Source organism: Orcinus orca, chromosome 9 (assembly GCF_937001465.1).
Source record: "Orcinus orca chromosome 9, mOrcOrc1.1, whole genome shotgun sequence".
In the NCBI taxonomy this organism is placed as follows: domain Eukaryota; kingdom Metazoa; phylum Chordata; class Mammalia; order Artiodactyla; family Delphinidae; genus Orcinus; species Orcinus orca.
This window is the reverse complement of record NC_064567.1, coordinates 85,621,264-85,647,942: the sequence shown is the minus strand read 5'-3', so window position 1 is coordinate 85,647,942 and position 26,679 is coordinate 85,621,264. Positions and strand designations below refer to the sequence as shown.

Here is a 26,679-nt window from a genome sequence, read left to right as displayed (position 1 = left end):
TGCTGCTCTTTTATCTTTAGATTAGTGATTTTCAAGTTTTTTAAAGCTCTAACATTCAAGAGATTTGATCAATAAGGGGAGACAAGTACTGTTTGCCCAATTTACTTGCTGATGCATAAATAAGAGGCTGATTACAAGTAGTCTTTGATGTAGGCTCCAAATTCCCCTTTCTTTTAGCTTACTCAAGAAACTAGAAGGAAGTGTGAGGGCAAGTGATGTTATTACAGGGATAACCTTGAATCCCCTTTAATTTATAAAAAACAAAAATCACTTACAAACTTCAAAATATCATTATTATTAACCATCTGATACTTTACAACTGTGTGGCATATCGTGTTTGAAAATCATTGTTCTATACTGATCCAAAGAATCCTCTCTCGCCAGGTTAAATGTGTAATGACTAACCATTGCAGTAGACGGCTTCAATTCCCAAATCATTTCCTACAAGTTCTTGGAGTCACTCAGGCCTAAGTACCTGAGCAGAAGGTACTCAAAGCATCCCACATGCACTTGAAGAAACTTAGAACACACAGTGAGTCCTAAGTAGACATTTTCTTTTCAATATTTCCCAGCTCCCATCTATACTAGAGCATTAAGCTATTAAAAGAGAGAGAGGGAGTTTGAGACAAACAGACAGACATGTTTCTGGCAGGAGCATTCAGTTTCTACATTTTCAAGTTTCCTGATACTTTTCAAAAATGCTTGTGTTTACATTATGCAAAAATAATATCCTACTTAGAGGACATAGAAAGATTATACAAGAAGTTTAAAACATAGGATCACACTTTTTTTTCTTTTGCGGTACGCGGGCCTCTCACTGTTGTGGCCTCTCCCGTCGCGGAGCACAGGCTCCGGACGCGCAGGCTCAGCGGCCATGGCTCACGGGCCTAGCCACTCCATGGCATGTGGGATCTTCCCGGACCGGGGCACGAACCCGTGTCCCCTGCATCGGCAGGCGGACTCTCAACCACTGCACCACCAGAGAAGCCCAGGATCAAACTTTTAAAAAAAGATTAAAAAATTAACAGAATGTAAAATTTTATAGATTTGACTATAAACTTATCATTTTCAAATTTCAGAATAAGTATTTCTCGAAACAGAAGACACCTGTTTGCCAAGTTTTAATCCGCAAGGATTGGTGGCTCAGAACTAGAAATTAGTATAACAATTGTTTTTATTCAAATTGTTTTTTAAACTTCTTTAAAGTTTTGCAAGTGCAAATGTATTAGCCAAAAAGCAATGTGGTAAGAGACAGAATTGGCAATGCTTTGGTTGTCTCCCTGCTGAGTTTGCTTACAGTTATTTTAAAACACCTAAGATTTGATTCAAGTGAAACAGTATTTCAAACAACTGATGTACCTTAGCCTTTTTGATTTCATTACCCTACTAGAACTCATATAGCCATTGAGCACAGACTTAGGCCAAAGTATATGATAACATCAGCCTCCATATCAATGACTGTTTCCAAACTGCTGCAATTAATAACTCATCGTAATATACAGCAAAAACAGGCAAAGTAGCCCGTATGTGGGCAAACATTACTCATTTCTGATCCTAGGGAAGCTGCCAATTACTCATTTCCTGTTTGGTACTGGTCTGAAGATTCAAAACAACTTTCTAGGAAAATCCTTCTGTCTTGGAAATGACATTATTTTCAAGTTAGATATACTTTTTTTTCCTGATGCTGCAATACTGTGCTTTATAAGACATATACATTTGGTCATTCAGATGATCAAAATATATTTCTCATATATATTTGGAGAGTGGTATGCCTGGAGAGAGCACAGAAGCTCAGCATCCTTTCCCTGTACCTTGCCCTATGCATCTCTGATACCTGGTTGTTCTTGAGTAATATCCTTTAATAAACCAGTGATCCAGCAAGTAAAATGTTTGTGTCCTGTGAGCAGCTCTAGCTGGTAGATCAGAAGCCCAGGTAACAACCTGGTATCTGAAGTGAAGGGTGATCTGTGGAACTGAGCCCTTAATTTGTGGAATCTAACGTGATTTCCAGGTAGATAGCATCATAATTGAGTTGAATTATAGGACATCTAGCTGGTGTCTGAGAATTGCTTGGTGGTGTCGGGAATGCCCTCCTCCCACCATGTTGGAATTGGGGTCCTGAACAACTTTTACATGACTTCTTTGCTTCCTTCCTCCTAAGAGAGACAGTAACAATATTTTTAGTCATTTTGACCATGGAACACCTTTTGAGACTTCGATGAAAGTCACAAACCCTCCCCTCAAAAAAATACATAGTAGATAAAAAACTGCATGAATTTTCAGGGAGTTCATGGGCTTCCCTGAAGTTCATCCATGTATCCAACAGGGATCTGTGGACTCTAGGTTAAGAGCTCCTGCTCTGTTGCATGGCCAGCCTTCACAGGTTGGTTGGTTAGGATACTCCCTCATCAAAGAAACTGGAAATATCAGGCAGAGTGCTCATTTAAGAGTGCTATAGAGTGCTCTCAGTGTTCCTACGCCATGGCCATGCAGTTTCCTTACCCATTTACTGTATCTGTTAATCTCTGAACTGGATGAACCAGAGAACTATTGAGCTACTTAAGCTTTGGGATCCTGATTATTAGCACAATTTACCCACACCCTCCCCATCAGGAAGGCAAGAGAGATGTGAAATGAATTCAAGTTGTGACAGTGAGTTCTTTAATTCCAAATGTGATCTAGTTTGAAAATTCTGCACTAGTGATTACTTCTGCAACTAGCTAATGCTCATCACTGTTATTACAGAGAAGCAGCTAAGAGAATGTCATCTATAGTTCAGCAGCAGGAATATAATGCTACTGACCCTCCACTTTGGTTTGGCTATGATTGCGAAGGCAAGCCTCTTCCAGAGCAACAAGATATAACACAACTTAAAGATTCAGAATTGATGGCGGAAGAGTCAACATACAGTAGTGAACAGGAAGCAGCATGACCTTCAACCTCAAGCAGGAAGAACAAAAAATGTAGAACTTGGCAACTTCATTTCGTCCAAGTATTTTTACTAGCTGGATCTTAACTGTGTAAACAAACAGCAAATCATCTCCAGATTCTTATTCCAGCTACAGATGTTTCTAAATACATCTATAAGTTCTTCTGTCTAATAATCATGATTTTAAAAAGCCAAATCAAGCACTGCTACTATGTAAATTTTCCACTTAAATTTACCTTAATCAAACCAATAGTTTTGATGAGATTATCAAATTTAAGGTTACAGTTGTACGAAACAATCCTGAGAAATGTGATGTTATTGACAAGGAATTTAGAAGCTTCTCTTTAGAAAAGAAAGCAGAAGGCTATATAAATCAGAGTAAGAGTTTGAGTAAGGGCAATGACTTCAAGGATCTATATATATTTTACATATAGTAGTCAGTACATGTTTATCCCAGCCTCCTAATTTATCTCTCCCCCACCACCTTTCCCCTTTGGTAACCGTAAGTTTGCTTTCTATGTCTGTGGGTCTATTTTTGTTTTGTAAATAAGTTCATTTGTATCTTTTCTTTTTTTAGATTCCATGTATAAGAGATGTCATATGATATTTGTCTTGGTCTAGCTTACTTCACTTAATGTGATAATCTCTAGGTTCATCCTTGTTGCTGCAAATGGTATTACTTCATTATTTTTAAGACTAATATTCCATTTTACACACACACACACACACACACACACACACACACACCCCACATCTTCTTTCTCCATTCATCTGTTGATGGACACTTAGGTTGCTTCCATGTCTTGGCTATTGCAAATAGTGCTTCAATGAACATTGGGGTGCAAGTATCTTTTCGAATTATAGTTTTCTCTGGATATATGCCCAGGAGTGGGATTGCTGGATCATATGAAAGAAATTGAAGATGACACAAACAGATGGAAAGATATAACGTGTTCTTGAATTGAAAGAATCAATATTTTTTAAAATGACTATACTACCCAAAGCAATCTACAGATTCAGTGCAATCCCTATCAATTTACCAATGGCACTTTCCACAGAACTAGAACAAAAATAAATTTTTAATTTGTATGGAAACACAATAGATCCTGAATAGCCAAAGCAATCTTGAGAAAGAAAAACAGAGCAGGAGGAATGAGACTGACTTCAGACTATACTACAAAGCTACAGTAATCAAGAAAGTATGGTACTGGCACAAAAATAGAAATATAGGTCAATGGAAGAGAATAGATAGCCCAGAAATAAACACACACACCTATGGTCAATTAATCTATGACAAAGGAGACAAGAAGATACAATGGAGAAAAGAGTCTCCTCAATAAGTGGTGCTGGGAAAACTGGACAGCTATATATAAAAGAAAGAAATAACATTCTCTAACACCATATACAAAAATAAACTCTAAGTAGATTAAAGATCTAAATGTAAGACCAAATACTATAAACCTCCTAGAGGAAAACACAGGCAGAACACTCTGACATAAATTGCAGAAATATCTTTTTGGATCCATCTCCTAGAGTAATGGAAATAAAATCAAAAATAAACAAATGGGACCTAATTACACTTAAAAGCTTTTGCACAGCAAAGGAAACCTTAAACAAAATGAAAAGACAACCTACAGAATGGGAGAAAATATTTGCAAATGATCCAACAGACAAGGGATTAATTTACAACATATACAAACAGCTCATATAGCTCAATATCAAAAAAAACCCAAACAACCCAATCCAAATACAGGCAGAAGATCTAAATAGACATTTCTCCAAAAAAAGACATACAGATGGACAACAGGCACATGAAAAAATGCTCAACATAACTAAATATTAGAGAAATGCAAATCAAAATTATAATGAGGTATTACCTCACTCTGATCAGAATGGCTACAGTCATAAATGCTGGGGAGGGAGTGGAGAAAGGGAACCCTCCTATACAGTTGGTGGAAATGTAAATTGGTACAGCCACTATGGAACAGTATGGAGGCTCCTTAAAAAACAGAAAGATCAAATTTGCACTATGGAAGAATTTTTCAAACTATGGTATATCAAAAAAGCTCCCAATTTTATGCTAGGAGATACGCGTTACTGATTGTGTATCTACAGATTAATTTTTAAAAGCTTTAATCTATGAATTTTTACCATTCTGGTAAAAGATAACTCCTTTTGGATTTTAACAGAATTCAAATGATCACATGCCAGTGTATCATTATTTGATACTACGTAACACTGATGTTTATAGAGTCCAGGAAAGGAAGAAATCTGTTCTGACTGCCACAAACAATGTTGGTAATATTAGATCAGTCTTTTAACCTTTCTATTTCCTCCATTACTCATCTCTTAAATGGGGTTACTGTCTTTTGTACCCCACAAATGTGAAGTAAGGATAAAACTTAAGGTAAAAGATATGAAAGTTATTTTGAAAAGTTTTTAAAGGTCTTATTTTTTTAAAAGGTATTTTACAAGGTATTATTATAGGGTATTCTGATATCAGCTAAATGCTTTTAGTAATTCTCCCCTTTCTTAAGTTGGTTTTGAAAGTTTTTGAAGTACGTAGTATCATTTAGCTGTAGAATGGCTCCTGGAAGTAGACAGGGGAATCAGCCGAGTAGGAAATTTTAAGACCTAACCCAACAGACATAAGATGACTGTTCCAGAGGGTGATTTTTAACTAAATTTGGAGATTCTGGCAGCTGCATATAAATTGGCTTCTGACCCCTAACTGTCACAAGCACAAAACTGGAGAGACCTATACAGGAGGCAACTGCTTTCTAAAGGAAAAACACGTGCATGGGGAAGACCAGGGTTAAGGAGAAACATACCCCGTTATGTTCTCTAGAAACCAGGCAGGGTATTTAACTGTCAAAGTCTGCTCCAAAAACTCTTTGAGTAAGGTCTTCTTTTAAACAAAAAGAGGAGACACATTTGTTAATTATGAGGAGACACATTTTATAGTTACAGAAATGAAAGAAAAAGGGTAGGTGTTAGAAAAAGTGGGCTATGAAAGGGGACCAAGGAGTAGAGAGAACAGGTGGTGAAATCTTTAAGTTCTCAGTGCAAAGTACTCAAGGTATCCAAAATATTACTTAGGTCTTCAGATCTTCAGCATTTGAAATATATAGGTCTGTGTTCAAGAGAGTAAAATATGTCACATTTCCTTTCTGTTTGGACTTGACTATGTTATCCAAAGATGTACCATTCCTTTAATAATTTTAAATACAGTTGACTGCTGTTTATGCTCATGACCTTTCTGGCTGTTTTTGACAAACTTCATAAACTTTATTTTTAGTCATGAAAGTATTTATATAATTGCATAAGGTGAAAAAGATTATAAAAATTGCCTCATTGCTTCCCAGTTTCCTCTACTTAATAATTTAACACACACACACCACAACCACATCAAACATACTAACATGTAAGTGTTGTCCAAACTCATACAAATTTTGACTTCATGAAGGGTGAACTAAAAAGTGACTTTGAGACACCCCGCAAAGCTGACTTTTTGTTTTATAAATAAGAAGTTAAAGACAGAACTCCAAATAAAATATTAACAAAAAGATTCTAGTACAAGTCATATTTGGAAAGGCTTATTAGAAAATCGGAGCTTAAGAACTGATTTATCCTAAGCATAAGAAATACAGTTCAGTAGATAGGTCTATTCAGTGTTGTATAATTTAAATATTCCAGGAATAAACATACAAGGTTTGAAAGAAAGAGAATTCATAAAATAACTTTATATAGTACGCCATTGTAAAAGTGAAAATCTGTCTTCATACACCAGGCTATAAAGTAGCTGAATGCCCCCTCCCCGCAACGCATTATGTCTTAAATTACATACAAAAAATAAGAATCAGTAGCAACTGCATCATATTTGTGATGTGTTTTATTCACAGCTTAAAGTTATACTGTTGTCATAGTAAGCACAATAGTCAGTAGAAAACATGTTACACAAGAGCTCTGGTACAAAGAATTTCAAAATAGCTGCCCCCTATTACCTATATTTTTGTAAAATGTCTTCTTATTGAGTATAAGTGGAAACTATGAATATGATGAGATATCACTCCATGACTGTTACATTATATGGCAAAACAAAGATTATCCTGAGTAGGCCTGACCTAATCCTCTGAGCTCTTTAAAAGCAGAGTTATCCCAAGGTGGCTGCAGAAAAAGAGCTCAGATATTCACAGCATGACAAGGACTGATTGCATTAGTGCTGGCCTGAAGAGAAGGCCATATAAAAGAAATGCAGGTGGCCTCTAGAAATTTAGAGTGATTGCCAACTGACAGCCAGCATGGAAACAGAGATCTCAGTCACACAGTCACAAGGAACTGCATTTTGCCAACAATACGAATGAGCCTGGAAGTAGACTATTCCTCAGATCATCTAGATGAGAGCTCAGCCTGGACAATACCTTAAGTCCAGCCTTGTGGATAACCCGAGCAGAGAATCTAACCATGCTGAGCTCGACCTACAGAACTATGAGCTGATAAATAGGTGTTAGTATTAGTTTTTTCAGCTTTACAACTGATTTTATTTTTCAAAAAATTTTAATGAGGTATAGTTGATATACAATATTATATAAGTTTCAGGTGTACAACATAGTGATTGACAATTTTTAAAGGTTATGTTCCATTTATAGTTATTATAAAATATTGGCTATATCTCCTGTGTTGTACTATATATCCTTGTAGCTTATTTTATATATAGTAGTTTGTACCTTGTAATCCCCTACCCCTATCCTGCCCCTCCCCACTTCCCTCTCCCCATTGGTAACCACTGATGTGTGTTCTCTATGAGTCTGCTTCTTTTTTGTTATATTCACTAGATTGTTTTTTTACATTCCACATACAAGTGATATCATACAGTATCTGTCTTTCTCTGACTTATTTCACTTAGCATAATACCCTCCAGGTCCATCCATGTTGCTGCAAATGGCAAAATTTCATTCTTTTTCATGGCTGAGTAGTATTCCTGTGTGTGTGTGTGTGTGTGTGTGTGTGTGTGTGTGTGTGTGTACATACCACATCTTCTTTATCCATTCATCTGTTAATGAACACTTAGGTTGCTTCCATATTTTACCAATTATAAATAACGCTATGACTACTGGGGTGCATGTATCTTTTTAAATTAGTATTTTTGTTTTTTTCAGATAAATACCCAGGAGTGGAATTGCTGGGTCATGTTAGTCTTATTTTTTGTTTTTTTGATAAACCTCCATACTGTTTTCCATGGTGGCTGCACCAATTTACATTCTCACCAAGTGTAAGAAGTTTGCCTTTTCTCCACATCCTTGCCAACATTTTTTGTGATCTTTTACAATGATAGCCATTTTGACAAATGTGAGGTGATATCTCATTGGGGTTTTATTTTGAATTTCTCTGATTATTAATGATGTTGAGCATCTTTTCAAGTGCCTGTGCCCATCTGTATGACTTGTTTAGAAAAATATCTATTTGGGTCTTCTGCCCATTTTTTAATCAGGTTTCTTTTTTCTTTTTTTTTTTTTATGTTGAGTTGTAAAAGCTGTTGTATATTTTGGATATAAACCTCTATGGGTCATATCATTTGCAAATATTTTCTCCCATTCAGTAGGCTGCCTTTTTATTTTGTCGATGATTTCCTTTGCTGTGCTAAAGCTTTTAAATTTAATTAGGTTCCATTTGTTTATCTTTGCTTTTATTTCCTTTGCTTTAGGAGACAGATCTCCCAAAATATTGCTACAATTTATGTCAAAGAGTGTTCCGCCTATGCTTTCTTCTACAAGTTTTGCTTTCTGGTATTACATTTAGATCTTTAATCCATTTTGAGTTTGTTTTTGCATATGGTTTTAGAAAATATTCTAATTCTAGTCTTTTACATGTAGCTGTCCAGTTTTCCCAGCACCACTTATTGAAAAGACTTTTTTTCACTGTAATATATTCTTGCCTCCTTTGTCATAGATTAATTGACTGTAAGTGTGTGGGTTTACTTCCTGGGTCTCTATTCTGTTCCACTGATCTACATATCTGTTTTTGTGCCAATTCCACACTGTTTTGATAACTGTAGCTTTACAGTATAGTCTGAAGACAGGGAGCATGATTCCTCCAGCTCTGTTCTTCTTTCTGAAGATTTTTTTTAGTTATTCAGGGTCTTCTGTGTTTCCACACAAATTTTAGGAATAATTATTTTAGTTGTGTGAAAAAGATGCCCTTGGTATTTTGATATAGATTGCATTGAATCTGTAGATTGCCTTGGCTAGTATGGTCATTTTACAATATTAATTCTTCCAATCCATGAACACAGCATACCTTTCCATCTGTTTGGATTGCCTTCAATTTCTTTCGTAAGTGTCTTATAGTTTTCCAAGTACAGGTCTTTTACCTACTTAGGTAGGTTTATTCCTAGGTATTTTATTCTTTTTGATGTGATGGTAAATGGGATTGTTTTCTTAATTTCTCTTTTTGATAGTTCATTGTTAGTGTATAGAGACACAACAGATTTCTGTGTATTAATTTTGTATCCTGCAACTTCACAAATTTAGTGATGAGCTCTAGTAGTTTTTGGTGGTATCTTCAGGATTTTCTATGTATAGTATGTCATCTGCAAACAGTACAGTTTTTCTTCTTCCTTTCCAATTTGGATTCCATTTATTTCTTTTTCTTGTCTGACTGCTGTGGCTAGGACTTCCAAAACTATGCAGAATAAAAGTGGCAAGAATGGGCATCCTTGTCTTGTTACTGATCTTAGAGGAAATGCTTTCAGCTTTTCACCACTAAGTATGATGTTAGCATTGGTTTGTCATATATGGCCTTTATTATGTTGAGGTGTGTTCCCTCTAGGCCCACTTTCTGGAGAGTTTTTAATCACAAATGGATGCTGAATTTTGTCAAAAGCTTTTTCTGCATCTATTGGGATGATCATATGGTTTTTATTCTTCATTAATGTGGCGTATCACACTGATTGATTTGTGGATATTGAAAAATTCTTGCATCCCTAGGATAAATCCCACTTGATCATGGTATATGATCCTTTTGATGTATTGTTGGATTCGGTTTACTAATGTTTTATTGAGGATTTTTACATCAATGTTCATCAGTGATAATTGCCTGTAATTTGTGTATGTGTGAGATATCTTTGTCTACTTTTGGTATCAGGGTGATGCTGGCCATGTAGAATCAGTTTGGAAGTGTTCCTTCCTCTGCAATTTTTTGGAATAGTATAATAAGCGTAAGTGTTAACTCTTCTCTAAATGTTTGGCAGAATTCATCTGTGAAGCCATCAGGTCATGGACTTTTGTTTGTTGGAAGGGTTTTTTTAAATTACTAATTCAATTTCATTATTTTTAATTGGTCTGTTCATATTTTCTGCTTCTTGCTGGTTCACTCTTGGAAGATTGTACATTTCTAGGATTTGCCCATTTCTTCAACATTGTCCATTTTATTGACACATAGTTGTTTCTAGTAGTCTCTTATGATCCTCTGTATTTCCATGGCATCAGTTGTAACTTCCCCTTTTTCATTTCTGATTTTATTGATTTGGATCCTCTTTTTTTCTTCATGAATCTGGCTAAAGGTTTATCAATTTTCTTTTGATTGGAGCATTTAATCCATTTATACTTAAAGCAATTATCGATATGTACATTCTTATTGCCATATTGTTCACTGTTTTGGGGTTGTTTTTGTATGTCTTTTTTGTTCCTTCTTTTGTTCTCTTCTTTTGTGATTTGATGACTACCTGTAGTGTTATATTTGGATTCCTTTTTCTTTTTTGCGTATCTTTTATAGATTTTTCGTTTGTGGTTACCATGAGATTTACATATAGCAATCTATATATACACGATTGTTTGAAGTTGCTGATCTCTTAATTTCCAATGCATTTTAACAGAATTTGTACTCTCCTACCCTCATGATTACTGTTTTTGATATCATTTTTTACATATAATTGTCTTGTGTATCCCTTAACTACTTATTGTGGATATAGACAATTTTACTACTTTTGTCTTTCAACCTTCCTACTAGCTTTGTGCATGAATGATTTCCTACCTTTACTATATGTTTGCCTTTACCAATGAGCTTTCTCCTTTCATGATTTTCATGTTTCTTGTGTCCTTTTTTGCTTTCAGAAGTTCCTTTAACATTTCTTTAAAGCCGATTTGGTGATGCTGAACTCTTGGCTTTTGCTTCTCTGTAAAGCTTTTTATCTCTTCATCAAATCTGAATGAGAACCTTGCAGAGTATTATTGGGTTTTGGTTTTTCCCTTTCATCACTTCAAATATATCATGCCATGCTGCTCTGGCCTGAAGAGTTTCTGCTGAAAAGTCAGGTGATAGCCTTATGGGAGTTCCCTTTTATGTAACATGTTGCTTTTCCCTCGCTGCTTTTAATATTCTCTTTTATCTTTAATTTTTGCCATTTTAATTACAATGTGTCTTGGTGTCTGCCTCTTTAGGTTAATCCTGTATGGTGCTCACTGCACTTCCTAGACTTAGATGTCTGTTTCCCCTTCCCAGGTTAGGGAAGTTTTCAGCTACTGTCTTCAATTATGTTCTCAGCCCCTTTCTCTTTCTCTTCTCCTTCTGGGAATCCTATAATGCAAATATTAGTGAGCTTGATGTCCCAGAAGTCTCCTAAACTGTCCTCATTTCTTTTCATTTTTTTTTCCTTCAGCATCACTGATTTCCACTACTCTGTCTTCCAGCTCACTAATCCATTTCCCTGTATCATTTAGTCTACTATTGATTCCCTCTAGTGTATTTTTCATTTCAGTTATTGTATTCTTCATCTCTGTTCGGTTGTTCTTTCTATTTTCTAACTCTTTGTTAAAAACTTCTAATGTCTCACTCTGTGCATCCATTTGTTTCCCAAGTTCTTTGATCATCTGTACAATCACACTCCTGAACTCTTTCTTGGTTAGATTGCATATCTCCACTTCACTTAGTTCTTTTTCTGGTGTTTTATCTCAATCCTTTGTTTGGAATATGTTCCTCTGTTGCCTCATTTTGCCTAACTAGTTGTTTTTATTTTTATGTACCTGGTAGGTTGGTTATGTTTCCCAACCTTGAAGAAGTGACCTTTTGTGTTCCAGCAGTGCACTCTCCTCTCAACAGTTATATGCTCTAGGGGTTCCTCCTATGAGGATTGTGTGGGTCTTTCTGTTTTGGCAGGCTGACTATGTAGGTGGTCTGATAGGCTAGATTGGCCCCTGGTCTGCTTGGTTGCCAGGTCCTGCCTTGTGCAGATGCTGCTGGCCACTGGTTGATGGTTGATGGCAGAACCCTGGGAGGCCCTGGGGCTAGTGCTGGGTTACTGCTGGGTGGAGTCAGGGTCCAGGAGATCCCAGGGCAAACAGGTATTATTTTAAGTCAATAAGTTTGTGGTAATTTGTTACAGAAGAAAACTAATAGCTAAGTACAAATTTTGAAAAGGCTGCCCCAAGACATCCCAATTTATTGTTTTCAACATTTATATGAACAGTGGTATTTGAGTTTTTGTAGTCACAGATCTACTAATCGTTGTTAAAATTTAGAAACATAACTCAAACCATTCTCAGTCCTGCAGTTTCAGGGACTGAAACCAGCTTTGGCTTCTAAAGCTTACAGTGCCTTTTGGAGCATCAGCCTTAATCCATTTTTCATGTTTGCTTGCTTGATTCAGGAGGCCTGAAACACAAAATTGCATAAAGTTATATCTTGATTGACAAGAGCAATATTTGACTACATAGATCCTAACACTACACCTCTAAAACTGAAAAACACTTTTGAACTGCAAAAATCTTAGTAAAGACAACCTGAGTTGGAAGAGAGTTGCAAATAGGTTACTTGGGCTTGTTCTCTCCTTTCTTTTCCTCAGAACCACTCTGAAAGGGAAACTACTCTGTTTTTTGTTTGTATTTTTTTTGGATGCAGGTTTTAAAAAGAGCTTTATTTAAGTGCAATTGACAAAATAATACATGTATTTAAAGTATGTAATGTAATGTTTTTACATATGTAAAAGTCTGCAAAACCATCTCCTCAATCAAGATAATGAACATATCCATCACTCCTAAGTTTCCTTGTGCCCCTTTGTAATCTTTCCCTCATGCCCCACCCGGCCTGTCACCTCTACAACCCCCCCGACCCCCACCAATCCTTCGATAATTACTAATCTACTTTGTGTCACTTTGGATTAGTTGCATTTTCTAAGATTTTAATAAATGGAGTCATACAAAATATACAATACGTAGTCTTTTAAAAAATATCTAGGTTATTTCAGCATAATTATTATGAGGTTCAGTCATATTGTAGCATGTATCAGGTGGTTTCCTCACACAGATGCTGATCTGTACTTTGCTGAACAGTCATGGGCACCCTGTGTACCTCTGTTTGCTCTGGAACTTTCTCTTGTTAACTCTAGCAGCCCTGGTCTCCTCCACTTGGTGAGTCTGTTGGGCTCTGACTACGATACCCATCCCTGCCCTGCAGCCTGGAAACACTCTCAAGGTAATAGGCTATGGCAATCATTGAGCTCACCTGGTTTGTTTCCCATCTCTAGTCTTCTAGTTCTGTTTTTTCTTTCAATCAAGGTAGTTAAGATGCTACACCTCCTCTGGAGATCCACTGCAATTCTGAACTTAAGAGACCAGTCAAATCTGAACTGATGAATGTTGTGAATACACTGGCTCAATTCATCATATACATTTTCTTTGTTGAATCCAAGCACACAAATCAGGAAACAACTCTCTTCTCTAGGACAGTTTTCTCCTTTGTTAGTATCATATGATGTTCCCAGCTGCTGAAAAGGTGCTTTGTACCATTCAATCTTTGTGTCAAGTGCTTTTGTGTGATACAAATTCTCCTGTGAATTCTTGTCTCTCCCCTTTAATCTGAGCCATAATCTTATCTATCTACATCTTCACTGGATCTTTCCCAAAAGACAGCAGCATATTCAATGACTTTCTCTAGAGTTTCTTTTTCCTTCCACTTCTCTTGCTGTATTTTCAGTATCATCACAACCCACGTCTCAGTAAACTGCTTAAAATCTCTCTCATTCCAACTAGTAATCCCTGTATTAGAAGCTTCTCTTTTCCCCCAATCTTCATCATTAAGGGGTTCAACTTTATCAATTTTAATCTGTTCATCTTTTTGTGCCTTACCACATTTAGCAGGTCAGGATTTCAAGGTATCTACAACCAATAGCTTTTGTATAGTACAGAACTTCTTTTTCTAGTAATTCAAATAAACGTAGAGGAAAGAACTGGTAATCCTGAATATTGGTTGTTCTATTATTTTTTACACATTTTAATAGCAATAGTAAAGCATCAACAATAGTAAGGGTTTCCCAAATATCTAAGATCTTTTACCTCCTCAATCATGAGTTTCTTGCTTATGGAAGGAGAAGCCAAATCTACCCATTTCCTTCTGCAGCAGAGGAGACCATGCACAGTACTATTGTTACTAACAAAATGAACACACAAGTGATTTTAGCTTAGGGACAATACTCACAAGCAAGACAGTTTGTAAAGTTCCATTTAAGTTGCTGGAAAATAGCTTTATCTTGCGAATAAGAAATTTACTGAAAGCTCTGTACTTTGGGTTGAATCTGTGGAGATTCTAATTCTTATTTGTAAAGTTTATAAATTCCTTCCTACAAAAATCTTGTAACAGAGATTGGAACTTGGGGCTGCAGACACCTTGTTCCTTATTTAATCCCCTTTACCAATGAAAATCAGACAATATTTTTTTGACCAAGAAATGGGAAATGACTAACCTATCCCCCTGTGGCTTGGCTTCCTTTAAGTGAGAGAAAAGTTTCTTCTCAGGACATGTTTTTAAACTCTAGCATTTGCTCTCAAAATCTGCCATGTCCAAATCTACTCAAGTATATAAATATCCAAGTTTGACTGACTGAGTGATTTCCAAATACCTGGTTGATAAGCATTACTCATTATTTAACCCAAAATGCACCTGATCTAATCAGCTCTAGCCATGGACAAAGATAAGGCTCTAAGGAGTAATTGGCAGAATTTCTGTTGCTTGTTTAAAAATAGCCTTGTTTAAAAATAAGCCTCTTGGCTAAGGTGAGCTTCTTCCTGCCCCCCACCCCACCACTCCCCACTCCAAACCTCGTAACAGACTTTGTTTACTTACATTCTGAGGGATAATTTGGTGCTGTCTTATTAGGAACAGGTTAAATTTCAGTGCATCACAGCTGGAGGATTCCCTCTTTTACATTATAAACACTACTGACCACCCACTATGGGAAGCATCATGCTAAGTATTTTAGGGAGGTTCAAAACATGTAAAAAGACATGGTAATGCCCTCAAAAAGCTTACCAGCTGGCTAGGAAAATAAATTATACACTTTTGAAAAAGGATTTAAATAACTACTCTGAAATCTTATTTATTTATTTATTTTTATTATTTTTTTTGTGGTATGCCGGCCTCTCACTGCTGTGGCCTCTCCCGTTGCGGAGCACAGGCTCTGGATGTGCAGGTCCAGTGGCCATGGCTCACGGGCACACCCGCTCCGCGGCACATGGGATCCTCCCAGACTGGGACACGAACCTGTGTCTCCTGCATCGGCAGGCAGACTCCCAACCACTGCGCCACCAGGGAAGCCCCTGAAGTCTTAGTTTTAATGCATGTTTTTCACAAACAAAAGCTCTAACACCACACACAATCCCGTAAAACCAAATATTTTAATGTCAACATTTTTTATCTGTTCTTCCCTTGACAAAAGTGCAACCCAGGACATCTTAGCAACAAATTTTTACAAGCAAATATTTTTGAGCTAGTTATAATGCTGCCCATCATTATATTTTCTCTCAATTATTTGGAATAATGAAAAAGTCAACAGTACACTAGGTTTTGAGCAAGTATGCAATTAATCAGTTTTGCCCAAGAAATATCCTTTTATGTCTAATCACATCCTCTGTATTTTTCGTCTCAGATATTGTAGTTTTCATTTCTAGAAATTCAATTTTGGTCTTTTTTATATCTTCCATGTCTTACTTAACTTTATCCCAACATGTGGAATTCAGTTATAATAACTATTTTATTTTTCTTCTCTGCTAATTCTAACATCTGTGTCTTTTCTGTATAGGTTTCGATTGACATTCACTTCATCTTGGGTCATGATTTCTTGCCTATTTGCATGTCTGATAATCTTTGATTGGATGCCAGACATGGTGAATTTTATTTTGTTGGGTTCCAGGCATTTTTGTATTTCTGTAAATCTCAAGCTTTGTGCAGTTAAAGTACTTGGAAACAATTTCAACTTTTCATCTCTTGTTTTATGATTTGTTAGGCAGTTCTGGAGGAATGCGCAGTCTAGGGCTCTTTCCAACTACTAAGTGCTCTACCCAGTGCTCCATGAGTTATGGTATTTTCCAGTCTGGCAGGTGGGATAGGCGTTTTTCCTGGACTTGTGTGAGCATTAGGTTCTGTTCCTTCTGGTACTTTATAAACTCTAGCTATCAATCTCTGTGGACTCTCCTTATGGTTTCCTCAATTCAAGGAGTCTGCTGGGCTCTACATTAGTCCCTTCTCCATGTACTACAGCCTGAAGACTCTCGAGGGAGTAAGCAGGGACTCATTTTGCTTGCTTCCCAGTTCTTAGTGATCACTTTCTTTCATTGCCTGATGTACCGTATCTTAGAAACTGTTTTTTCATGTATTTTGTCTATTTAAAAATTTTTGTTGTTGTTGGTTTAAGTAGAAGGGTAATTCAGTCCTTTTTATTCTACTTCTAGCCTAGAAGCCCTCACTGTTTCTATCTTTCTCTCTTTCTCCCTTTCTCCCTCTTCCCATCTTTTTTCCCCTCCCTACATCATGCTCTCTGTAATTTCTTGTTGGGAAATAATTAAAGACTCAAAAGAAGTTGTAAAAATAGTACAAAGAGGTCCTGTGCACCCATTACCCAGTTTCTCCAATGTTGACATCTTATAATAACCATCGTGCATTATCAAAAATAGGTAATTGTTTGGCATACAATTAATTAGACTACAGAGCTTACTCAGGCTTCACCATTTTTTACATGCACTCACTCTTTTACACGTTTTTGTGTATACTTTTATGAGATTTTATCACATGTATAGATTCACATAACCATCATTATAATCAAGATACAGAATTGTTTTATCATCACAAAGAAAGTTCTATGTGATATCTCTTTATAGTTTTATCTTCCCTCTCCTTTCTTAACTTTTTGCAACAACTTGTCTGTTCTCCATATCCATAATAATGTCACTTCAAGAACATTAGATAAATGTAATCATACAGTATGCAATATTTTGAGACTGGCTATTTTCACTCAGCATAATGCCCCTAACTTCTATCCAAGTTGTGTGTATTAATAGATTGTTCTTTTTCACTGTTGAATACTACTCCACTGTATGGACATACCACAGTTTGTGTAACCATTTACTCGTAGAAGTATATTTTAGTCATTTCCATTTTTTGGCTACTATAAATAAAGCTATGAATACTTATGTACAGGTTTTTATGTGAACACTAAGTTTCATTTCTCCAAGATAAATGCCCAGGAATGTAATTGTTGGGTCATATGGTACTTTCTTTTTAACAAAATGCCAGGCTGAATTCAGGAGTGGCTATATTATTTTCCATGCCCAATACCAATGCAGAAGAGATCCAATCTCTCCACATCCTTGCCAGCATTTAATATTATCAGTATTTCTTATTTTAGCCATTCTAATAGGTATGTAGTAACATCTCATTCTGGTTCTAATTTGTACCATACCAATGGCTAGTGATGTTGAACAGGTTTTTGTGTTTTTACTTGGCATCTTATACCTTCTATGGCTGTACTGTTTCTTAAATTTTACATGATTACACTTTTAGGTGCACAAATCTTTTTTCTTCATTACTGGGAAGAGTTTCCTCAGGGTAAGATTTGGCTGTGGTTCAGTGTTTCGTATATGACCAAAATAAACATGAAAACAAAAACTAAAAAAAAACCCCAAAAACCCAGGCATTACAAACAGAATTCACATGCTCTAAGACTGGGGTCTGTACTTTGATCTCTAGTCTAGGAATCAGCAAATTATGGCCCACAGGCCAAATCTGGCCTGACGCCTGTTTTTATGGCCTAAGAGCTAAGAATGGCTTCTACGCTTTTTTTTTTTTTTTGCGGTATGCAGGCCTCTCACTGTTGTGGCCTCTCCCCTTGCGGAGCACAGGCTCCGGACGCACAGGCTCAGTGTCCATGGCTCACGGGCCCAGCCGCTCCACGGCATGTGGGATCTTCCCAGACCGGGGCACGAACCCGTGTCCCCTGCATTGGCAGGCGGACCCTCAACCACTGCGCCACCAGGGAAGCCCGACTTCTACACTTTTAAAGGGTTATAAAAAAACAAAACAAAAGAGAATAAACAACAGAAACCATATGTAGCCTGCAAAGTCTAACATTTACAATCTGTCCTTAACAGATGAAGTTTTCAGGTGAATGGGAACAAAACCTGATCTTCCTTTTTTTGGGGAAACATTAACAAACAAAGCTGATGTCTACTTATTACACTCTCCCAGGATCTTACACTTTAACAAAATGGAGAAACAAAAACACCATAAAAGCACAAACGATCTGAAGGCAGTTCCTACATTAACTACCTGTCAAAGTATTTTTAAGTAGACAGCCATAAACCTACAGCATTATTCATTCTGTTACCAAATTTCTTCCATGTCATCCGGAAGCACATCTACATGACTGACAAATCCATATGCTGTAAACTTGGAGAAAACCAAAACTTAAATGTGTTCTAAAAATAAGTTATTTCTATGAGTCATATCAAAAGACTAGATTTTTTCGCCCATTTGGAGAGAAAATACTGTCTCTAGCTCTTAAAATGGCATCCTGTGGGCTTGGTCCCATTTCAACATCTTTTCCAACAAATGAACCTGTTTTCCATTATAAATCACAATACCATTAAATGTGTGTCTCCAGCCTACAAACAAGCCGAGAACTCTCTTCTGACTTGGTAGTTTATTTTGATACCAAATGAACTTATTTTTATTATGCTTTACATTTCCAGTTTGACTAAAATAAAGTGAACCCAGTAATACCACCTTCCCTACCATGCAGACAATGACAAACAACAATCATTTGGCTGACAACATACTTTATCTCTAATCATCTAAATTGTACCACATGCATTTCTGGTCTTAAAAATGGCTTGATATACAATGGTGAGGTTTCATATCTAAGTTGATGAACCCAGTCTAAAACTTAACAGAGAAGTCAACTTATTCCCAGAAATATCTTATCTAAGGTATTCACCACCTATCCAATTTGCCATATATGGGTAGAGCACGAAGCTCAGAATCAAGGATCTCATAAGGATTAGAGAATGCATCCCAAAGAATATACACTGTGCACAACTCTTTAGTAGGTAAATGTTTTACCTTAAGAGAGTTCCAGGCTTTCTTTTGACCTCAGAATAGCACATATTTGTAAACCACTTTAAGAATTATACAACACACACTGACAACTAACTGATGAACAATCATCGACAGGAAGGCACTGGAACTCATCAAAAAAGATACCCCACATCCAAAGACAAAGGAGAAGCCAAAATGAGACAGTAGGAGGGGTGCAATCATAATAAAATCAAATCCCATAACTTCTGGGTGGGTGACTCAGAAACTGGAGAACACTTATACCACCTAAGTCCACCCACTGGAGTGAAGGTTCTGAGCTCCACGTCAGGCTTCCCAACCTGGGGGTCTGGCAACAGGAGGAGGAATTCCTAGAGAATCAGACTTTGAAGGCTAGCGGGATTTGACTGCAGGAGTTCGACAGGACTGGGGTAAACAGAGACTCCACTCCTGGAGGGCACACACAAAGTAGTGTGCGCATCGGGACCCAGGGGAAGGAGCAGTGACCCCAGGGGAGACTGAACCAGACCTACCTGTTAGTGTTGGAGGCTCTCCTGCAGAGGCGGGTGTGGCTGTGTCTCACCATGAAGACAAGGACACTGGCGGCAGAAGTTCTGGGAAGTACTCCTTGGCATGAGCGCTCCCAGAGTTCACCATTAGCCCCACCAAAGAGCCCAGGTAGGCTCCAGTGTTGGGTGGCCTCAGGCCAAACAACCAACAGGGAGGGAACCCAGCCCCACCCATCAGCAGACAAGTGGACTAAAATTTTACTGAGCTCTGCCCACCAGAGCAACACCCAGCTCTACCCACCACCAGTCCCTCCCATCAAAAAACTTGCACAAGCCTCTTAGATAGCCTTATCCACAGGAGGGCAGACAGCAGAAGCAAGAAAGACTACAATCCTTCAGCCTGTGGAACAAAAACCACATTCACAGAAAGATAGACAAGATGAAAAAGCAGAGGGCTATGTACCAGATGAAGGAACAAGATAAAACCCCAGAAAAACAACTAAATGAAGTGGAGATAGGCAACCTTCCAGAAAAAGAATTCAGAATAATGACAGTGAAGATGATCCAGGACCTCAGAAAAAGAATGGAGGCAAAGATCGAGAAGATGCAAGAAATGTTTAACAAAGACCTAGAAGCATTAAAGAACAAACAAACAGAGATGAACAATACAATAACTGAAATGAAAAATACACTAGAAGGAATCAATAGCAGAATAACTGAGGCAGAAGAATGGATAACTGACCTGGAAGACAGAATTGTGGAATTCACTGCTGCAGAACAGAATAAAGAAAAAGAATGCAAAGAAATGAAGACAGCCTAAGAGACCTCTTAAACACAACAACATTCGCATTTTAGGGGTCCCAGAAGAAGAGAGAGAGAAAGGACCCGAGAAATATTTGAAGAGATTATAGTCAAAAACTTGCCTGACATGGAAAAGGAAACAGCCACCCAAGTCCAGGAAACACAGAGAGTCCCATACAGGAAAACGCAAGGAGAAACACTCCGAGACACATAGTAATCAAATTGGCAAAAATTGAAGACAAAGAAAAATTACTGAAAGCAGCAAGGGAAAAACGACAAACAACATAGAAGGGAACTCCCATAACGTTAACAGCTGATTTCTCAGCAGAAACTCTACAAGTCAGAAGGGAGTGGCATGATATACTTAAAGTGATGAAAGGGAAGAACCTACAACCGAGATTGCTCTACCAGGCAAGGATCTCATTCAGATTCGATGGAGAAATCAAAGCTTTACAGGCAAGCAAAAGCTAAGAGAATTCAGCACCACCAAACCAGCTCCACAACAAATGCTAAAGGAACTTCTCTAAGTGGAAAACACAAGAGAAGAAAAGGACCTACAAAAACTAACCCCAAACAATTAAGAAAATGGTAATAGGAACATACATATCGATAAGTACCTTAAATGTGAATGGATTAAATGCTCCAACCAAAAGACACAGGCTTGCTGAATGGATACAAAAACAAGACCCATATATATGCTGCCTACAAGAGACCCATTTCAGACCTAGGGACACATACAGACTGAAAATGAGGGGATGGAAAAAGGTATTTCATGCAAATGGAAATCAAAAGAAAGCTGGAGTAGAAATTCTCATAGCAGATAAAATAGACTTTAAAATAAAGAATGTCACAAGAGACAAGGAAGGACACTACACAATGATCAAGAGATCAATCCAAAAAAAAGATATAACAATTATAAATATATATGCACCCAACATAGGAGCACCTCAATACATAAGGCAACTGCTAACAGCTATAAAAGAGGAAATCGACAGTAACACAATAATGGTGGGGGACTTTAACACCTCACTTACACCAATGGACAGATCATTCAAACAGAACATTAACAAGGAAACACAAGCTTTAAATGACACAATAGACCAGATAGATTTAATTGTTATTTATAGGACATTCCATCCAAAAACAACAGATTACACTTTCTTCTCAAGTGCGCACGGAACATTCTCCAGGATAGATCACAACTTGGGTCACAAATCAAGCCTCAGTAAATTTAACAGAATTGAAATCCTATCAAGCATCTTTTCTGACAACAACGCTATGAGATTAGAGATCAATTACAGGGAAAAAAAATGTAAAAAACACAAACACATGAAGGCTAAACAATACATTACTAAATAACCAAGAGATAACAGAAGAAATCAAAGAGGAAATCAAAAAACACCTAGAGACAAATGACAGTGAAAACATGACGATCCAAAACCTATGGGATGCAGCAAAAGCAGTTCTAAGAGGGAAGTTTATAGCAATACAAGCCTACCTCAAGAAACAACAAATATCTCAAATAAACAATTTAACCTTACACCTAAGGGAACCAGAGAAAGAAGAACAAACAAAACCCAAAGTTAGCAGAAGGAAAGAAATCATAAAGATCAGAGCAGAAATAAATGAAATAGAAACAGAGAAAACAATAGCAAACATCAATAAAACTAATAAAAGCTGGTTCTTTGAGAAGATAAACAAAGTTGATAAACCATTAGTCATACTCATCAAGAACACGAGAGATAGGACTCAAATCAATAAAATTAGAAATGAAAAAGGAGAAGTTACAACAGGCACCACAGAAATGCAAAGCATCCTAAGAGATTACTACAAGCAACTCTATGCCAATAAAATGGACAACCTGGAAGAAATGGACAAATTCTTAGAAAGGTATAACTTTCCAAGACTGAACCAGGAAGAAATAGAAAATATGAACAGACCAATCACAAGTAATGAAATTGAAACTGTCATTAATAATCTTCCAACAAACAAAAGTCCAGGACCAGATGGCTTCACAGGTGAATTCTATCAAACATTTAAGAAGAGCTAACACCTGTCCTTCTCAAACTCTTCCAATAAGTTACAGAGGAAGGAACACTCCCAAACTCATTCTATGAGGCCACCATTACCCTGACACCAAAACCAGACAAAGATATTACAAAAAAAGAAAATTACAGGCCAATATCACTCATGAATATAGATGCAAAAATCCTCAACAAAATACTAGTAAACAGAATCCAACAGCACATTAAAAGGATCGTACACCATGATCAAGTGGGATTTATCCCAGGGATGCAAGACTTCTTCAATATATGCAAATTAATCAATGTGATATACCATAATAACAAAGTGAAGAATAAAAACCATATGATCATCTCAATAGATGCAGAAAAAGTTTTTGACAAAACTCAACACCCATTTATGATAAAAACTCTCCAGAAAGTGGGCATAGAGGGAACTCATCTCAACATAATAAAGGCCATATATGACAAACCCACAGGAAACATCATTCTCAATGGTGAGAAACTGAAAGCCTTTACTCTAAGATCAGGAACAAGACAAGGACGTCCACTCTCACCACTATTATTCAACATAGTTTTGGAAGTCCTAGCCATGGCAATCAGAGAAAAAAAAGAAATAAAAGGAATCCAAATGGGAAAAGAAGAGGTAAAACTGTCACTGTTTGCAGATGACATGATACTATACATAGAGAATCCTAAAGATGCCACCAGAAAATTACTAGAGCTAATCAATGAATTTGGTAAAGTTGCAGGATACAAAATTAATGCACAGAAATCTCTTCCATTCCTATTCACTAATGATGAAAAATATGAAAGAGAAATTAAGGAAATACTCCCATTTACTATTGCAACAAAAAGAATAAAATACCTAGGAATAAACCTACCTAGGGAGACAAAAAACCTGTATGCAGAAAACTATAAGACACTGATGAAAGAAATTAAAGATGATACTAACAGATGGAGAGATATACCATGTTCTTGGATTGGAAGAATCAACATTGTGAAAATGACTATCCTACCCAAAGCAATCTACAGATTCAAAGCAATCCCTATCAAATTACCAATGGCATTTTTTATGGAACTAAAACAAAAAATCTTAAAATTTGTACGGAGACACAAAAGACCCCGAATAGCCAAAGTAGTCGTGAGGGAAAAAAACGAAACTGGAGGAATCAGGCTCCCTGACTTCAGACTCTACTACAAAGCTACAGTAATCAAGACTGGCACAAAAACAGAAACATAGATCTATGGAACAAGATAGAAAGCCCAGAGATAAACCCACGCACCTATGGTCAACTAATCTATGACAAAGGAGGCAAGGATACACAATGGAGAAAAGACAGTCTCTTCAATAAGTGGTGCTGGGAAAACTGGACAGCTACATGTGAAAGAATGAAATTAGAACACTCCCTAACACCATACACAAAAATAAACTCAAAATGGATTAGAGACTTAAATGTAAGACCAGACACTATAAATACTCTTAGAGGAAAACACAGGAAGAACACTCTCTGACATAAATCACAGCAAGATCTTTTTTGATCCACCTCCTAGAGTAATGGAAATAAAAACAAAAATGAACAAATGGGACCTAATGAAACTTCAAAGCTTTTGCAAAGCAAAGGAAACTACAAACAAGATGAAATGACAACCCTCTGAATGGGAGAAAATATTTGCCAATGAATCAATGGAGAAAGGATTAATCTCCAAAATATATAAACAGCTCATGCAGCCCAATATTAAAATAACAAACAACCCAGTCCAAATATGGGCAGAAGACCTAAGTAGACATTTCTCCAAAGAAGACATACAGATGGCCAAGAAGCACATGAAAAGATGCTCAACATCACTAATTATTAGAGAAACGCAAATCTAAACTACAATGAGGTATCACCTCACACCAGTTAGAATGGGCATCATCAGAAAATCTATAAACAACAAATGCTGGAGAGGGTGTGGAGAAAAGGGAACTACTCTCTTGCACTGTTGGTGGGAATGTAAATTGATACAGCCACTATGGAGAACAGTATGGAGGTTCCTTAAAAAACTACAAATGGAACTACCATATGACCCAGCAATCCCACTACTGGGCATATACCCAGAGAAAACCGCAATTCAAAAAGACTCATGCACCCCAATGTTCATTGCAGCACTATTTACAATAGCCAGGTCATGGAAGTAACCTAAATGCCCATCAACAGACAAATGGATCAAGAAGATGTGGTACATATATACAGTGGAATATTACTCAGCCATAAAAAGGAACGAAATTGGGTCATTTGTAGGGACCTGGATGAACCCAGAGACTGTCACACAGAGTGAAGTAAGTCAGAAAGAGAAAAACAAATATCGTATATTAACGCATATATGGAACCTAGAAAAATGGTACAGATGAACCGGTGTGCAGGGCAGAAACTGAGACACAGATGTAGAGAACAAACGTATGGACACCAAGGGGGGAAAGTGGTGCAGGGGTGGGGGTGGTAGTGTGATGAATTGGGCGATTGGGATTGACATGTGTATATTGATGTGTATAAAATTGGAGAATCTGCTGTATAAAAAAATAAAATAAAATTCAAAAAAAAAAGAATTACACAATACACAGTTATTTACCAGTGACGGCAACAACAAGGGAAACCATGGAGCAGGAATTTAAATAAAATTACAGGGCTGACACATCAAACCCTGTGGGAAGCCTGAGCCCCAAGAACTAAAGTTTATTGGCATGGTTTCTTGCAGAAATCATTCAACAGATACAATCCAGACCTCTTAGCAGTGAGAGTATTTCTGTTTCTATGCCTCATAGGCTCTGTATGGTGGCCCAAAAGAGCTGAGCTCAGCTGCCTATAATAACAACTGACACATAAAGTTGCTCATTACTTCCAAACTTGGGTTTCAGATTGGAAATCTCCATAGAAAAAGCAAACTGCTTTAATTTTCTAGGCCTCAAATTATTCCACTTGATATCCACTTGATAAATAAGGTCTGTGGCCTTTTGGGCACCAGTTTTGGAATCAAAATGAAACAAAAGTTTCTCTAAACTCAATAACTTGTTCATACAGCTCTCTCTACAGGAGACTGTTGTGTTTATCTGAAGTCCCTCTGTACGATTACTTTAACGGATTTAATCTACTATCAGAGACAACCTGGGGCCCAACCTCATCGTACATCATGTGCTACTCTCCAGAAGAAATCTGCTGATCAGTACCCAGATTCTTGGACTGTGGGCAGGAAATAAACTTTGCTCTAAAATCTGGTCCTTCCTGGTTTAGGAAATAGGGGCTAGAGTATAAGATATAGTAACAAATAACAGAAAAATAATTAAATGGCCTAAGAAGCTTCATAATAACCAATGAGGTAAGCATGCATCTTCCTCATAGCATCCATTTACAAGCATAATTTAAAATTTTATAAATTTTTTATATAATAAAAATTTATAAAGAGTAAAACAAAAAATGCTAACCATTATCTGACTAGCAATTAATAATCTTTTTGCTGGTGGAGGGTCTTGCTTCAGTGTTCATGGCTGCTGACTGATTAGGCTGGTGGCTGCTGGAGGCTGGAGTGGATACAGCCATTTCCTAAAATAAGACAACAACAAAGTTTGGTGTATTGACTGACTCTTCCTTTCATTGTTTCTCTGTAGCATGCAATACTGTTTGATAGCATTTTACCCACAGTAGAACTTCTTTCAAAATTGGAGCCAATCCTCTTAAATCTTGCTGCTGCTTTATCAACTAAATTTGTGTAATATTCTAAATCCTTTGTTATAATTTCAACAATCTGCTAGCATCTTCACCGGGACTACATTCCATCTCAAGAAACCACTTTCTTTGCTCATCCATAAGAAGCAATTCTTTATCCATTAAAGTTTCATCATGAAATTGCAGCAATTCAGTCACATCTTCCAGCTCCACTTACAATTCTAGTTCTCTTGCTATTTCCACCACATCTGCAATTACTTCCTCCAAAGTCATGACTTCCTTCAAAGTCATCCATGAGGGTTGGACTCAACTTCTTCTAAATTCCTGTTAATGTTGCTATTTTGACCTCTTCCCATAAA

General features: G+C 37.1%; 2 protein-coding genes across 6 annotated transcripts in view; one reads left to right on the top strand and one right to left on the bottom strand.

Moving 5' to 3' along the window:
* Positions 1 to 2,939, top strand: part of FBXL13 (F-box and leucine rich repeat protein 13) — a 183,125-nt gene extending 180,186 nt beyond the window's left edge. Inside the window, 1 exon segment of the mRNA XM_033437530.2 lies at positions 2,746 to 2,939. Within this exon segment, the coding sequence (XP_033293421.1) occupies positions 2,746 to 2,932 (187 nt within the window). The 3' untranslated portion in view covers positions 2,933 to 2,939.
* A 3,864-nt stretch (positions 2,940 to 6,803) lies between these two features.
* The window catches only part of FAM185A (family with sequence similarity 185 member A), a 72,241-nt gene continuing 52,365 nt past the window's right edge, over positions 6,804 to 26,679 (bottom strand). For 3 of the 5 annotated variants that reach the window (XM_033439684.2, XM_033439695.2, XM_004263388.4), the window contains one exon: positions 6,804 to 12,577. In XM_033439684.2, the coding sequence (XP_033295575.1) occupies positions 12,465 to 12,577 (113 nt within the window). In that variant the 3' untranslated portion in view covers positions 6,804 to 12,464. Of the gene's footprint in view, positions 26,198 to 26,679 lie in introns of all 5 variants that reach the window. The other 2 variants (XR_007479219.1, XM_033439681.2) reach the window with 2 other exon arrangements.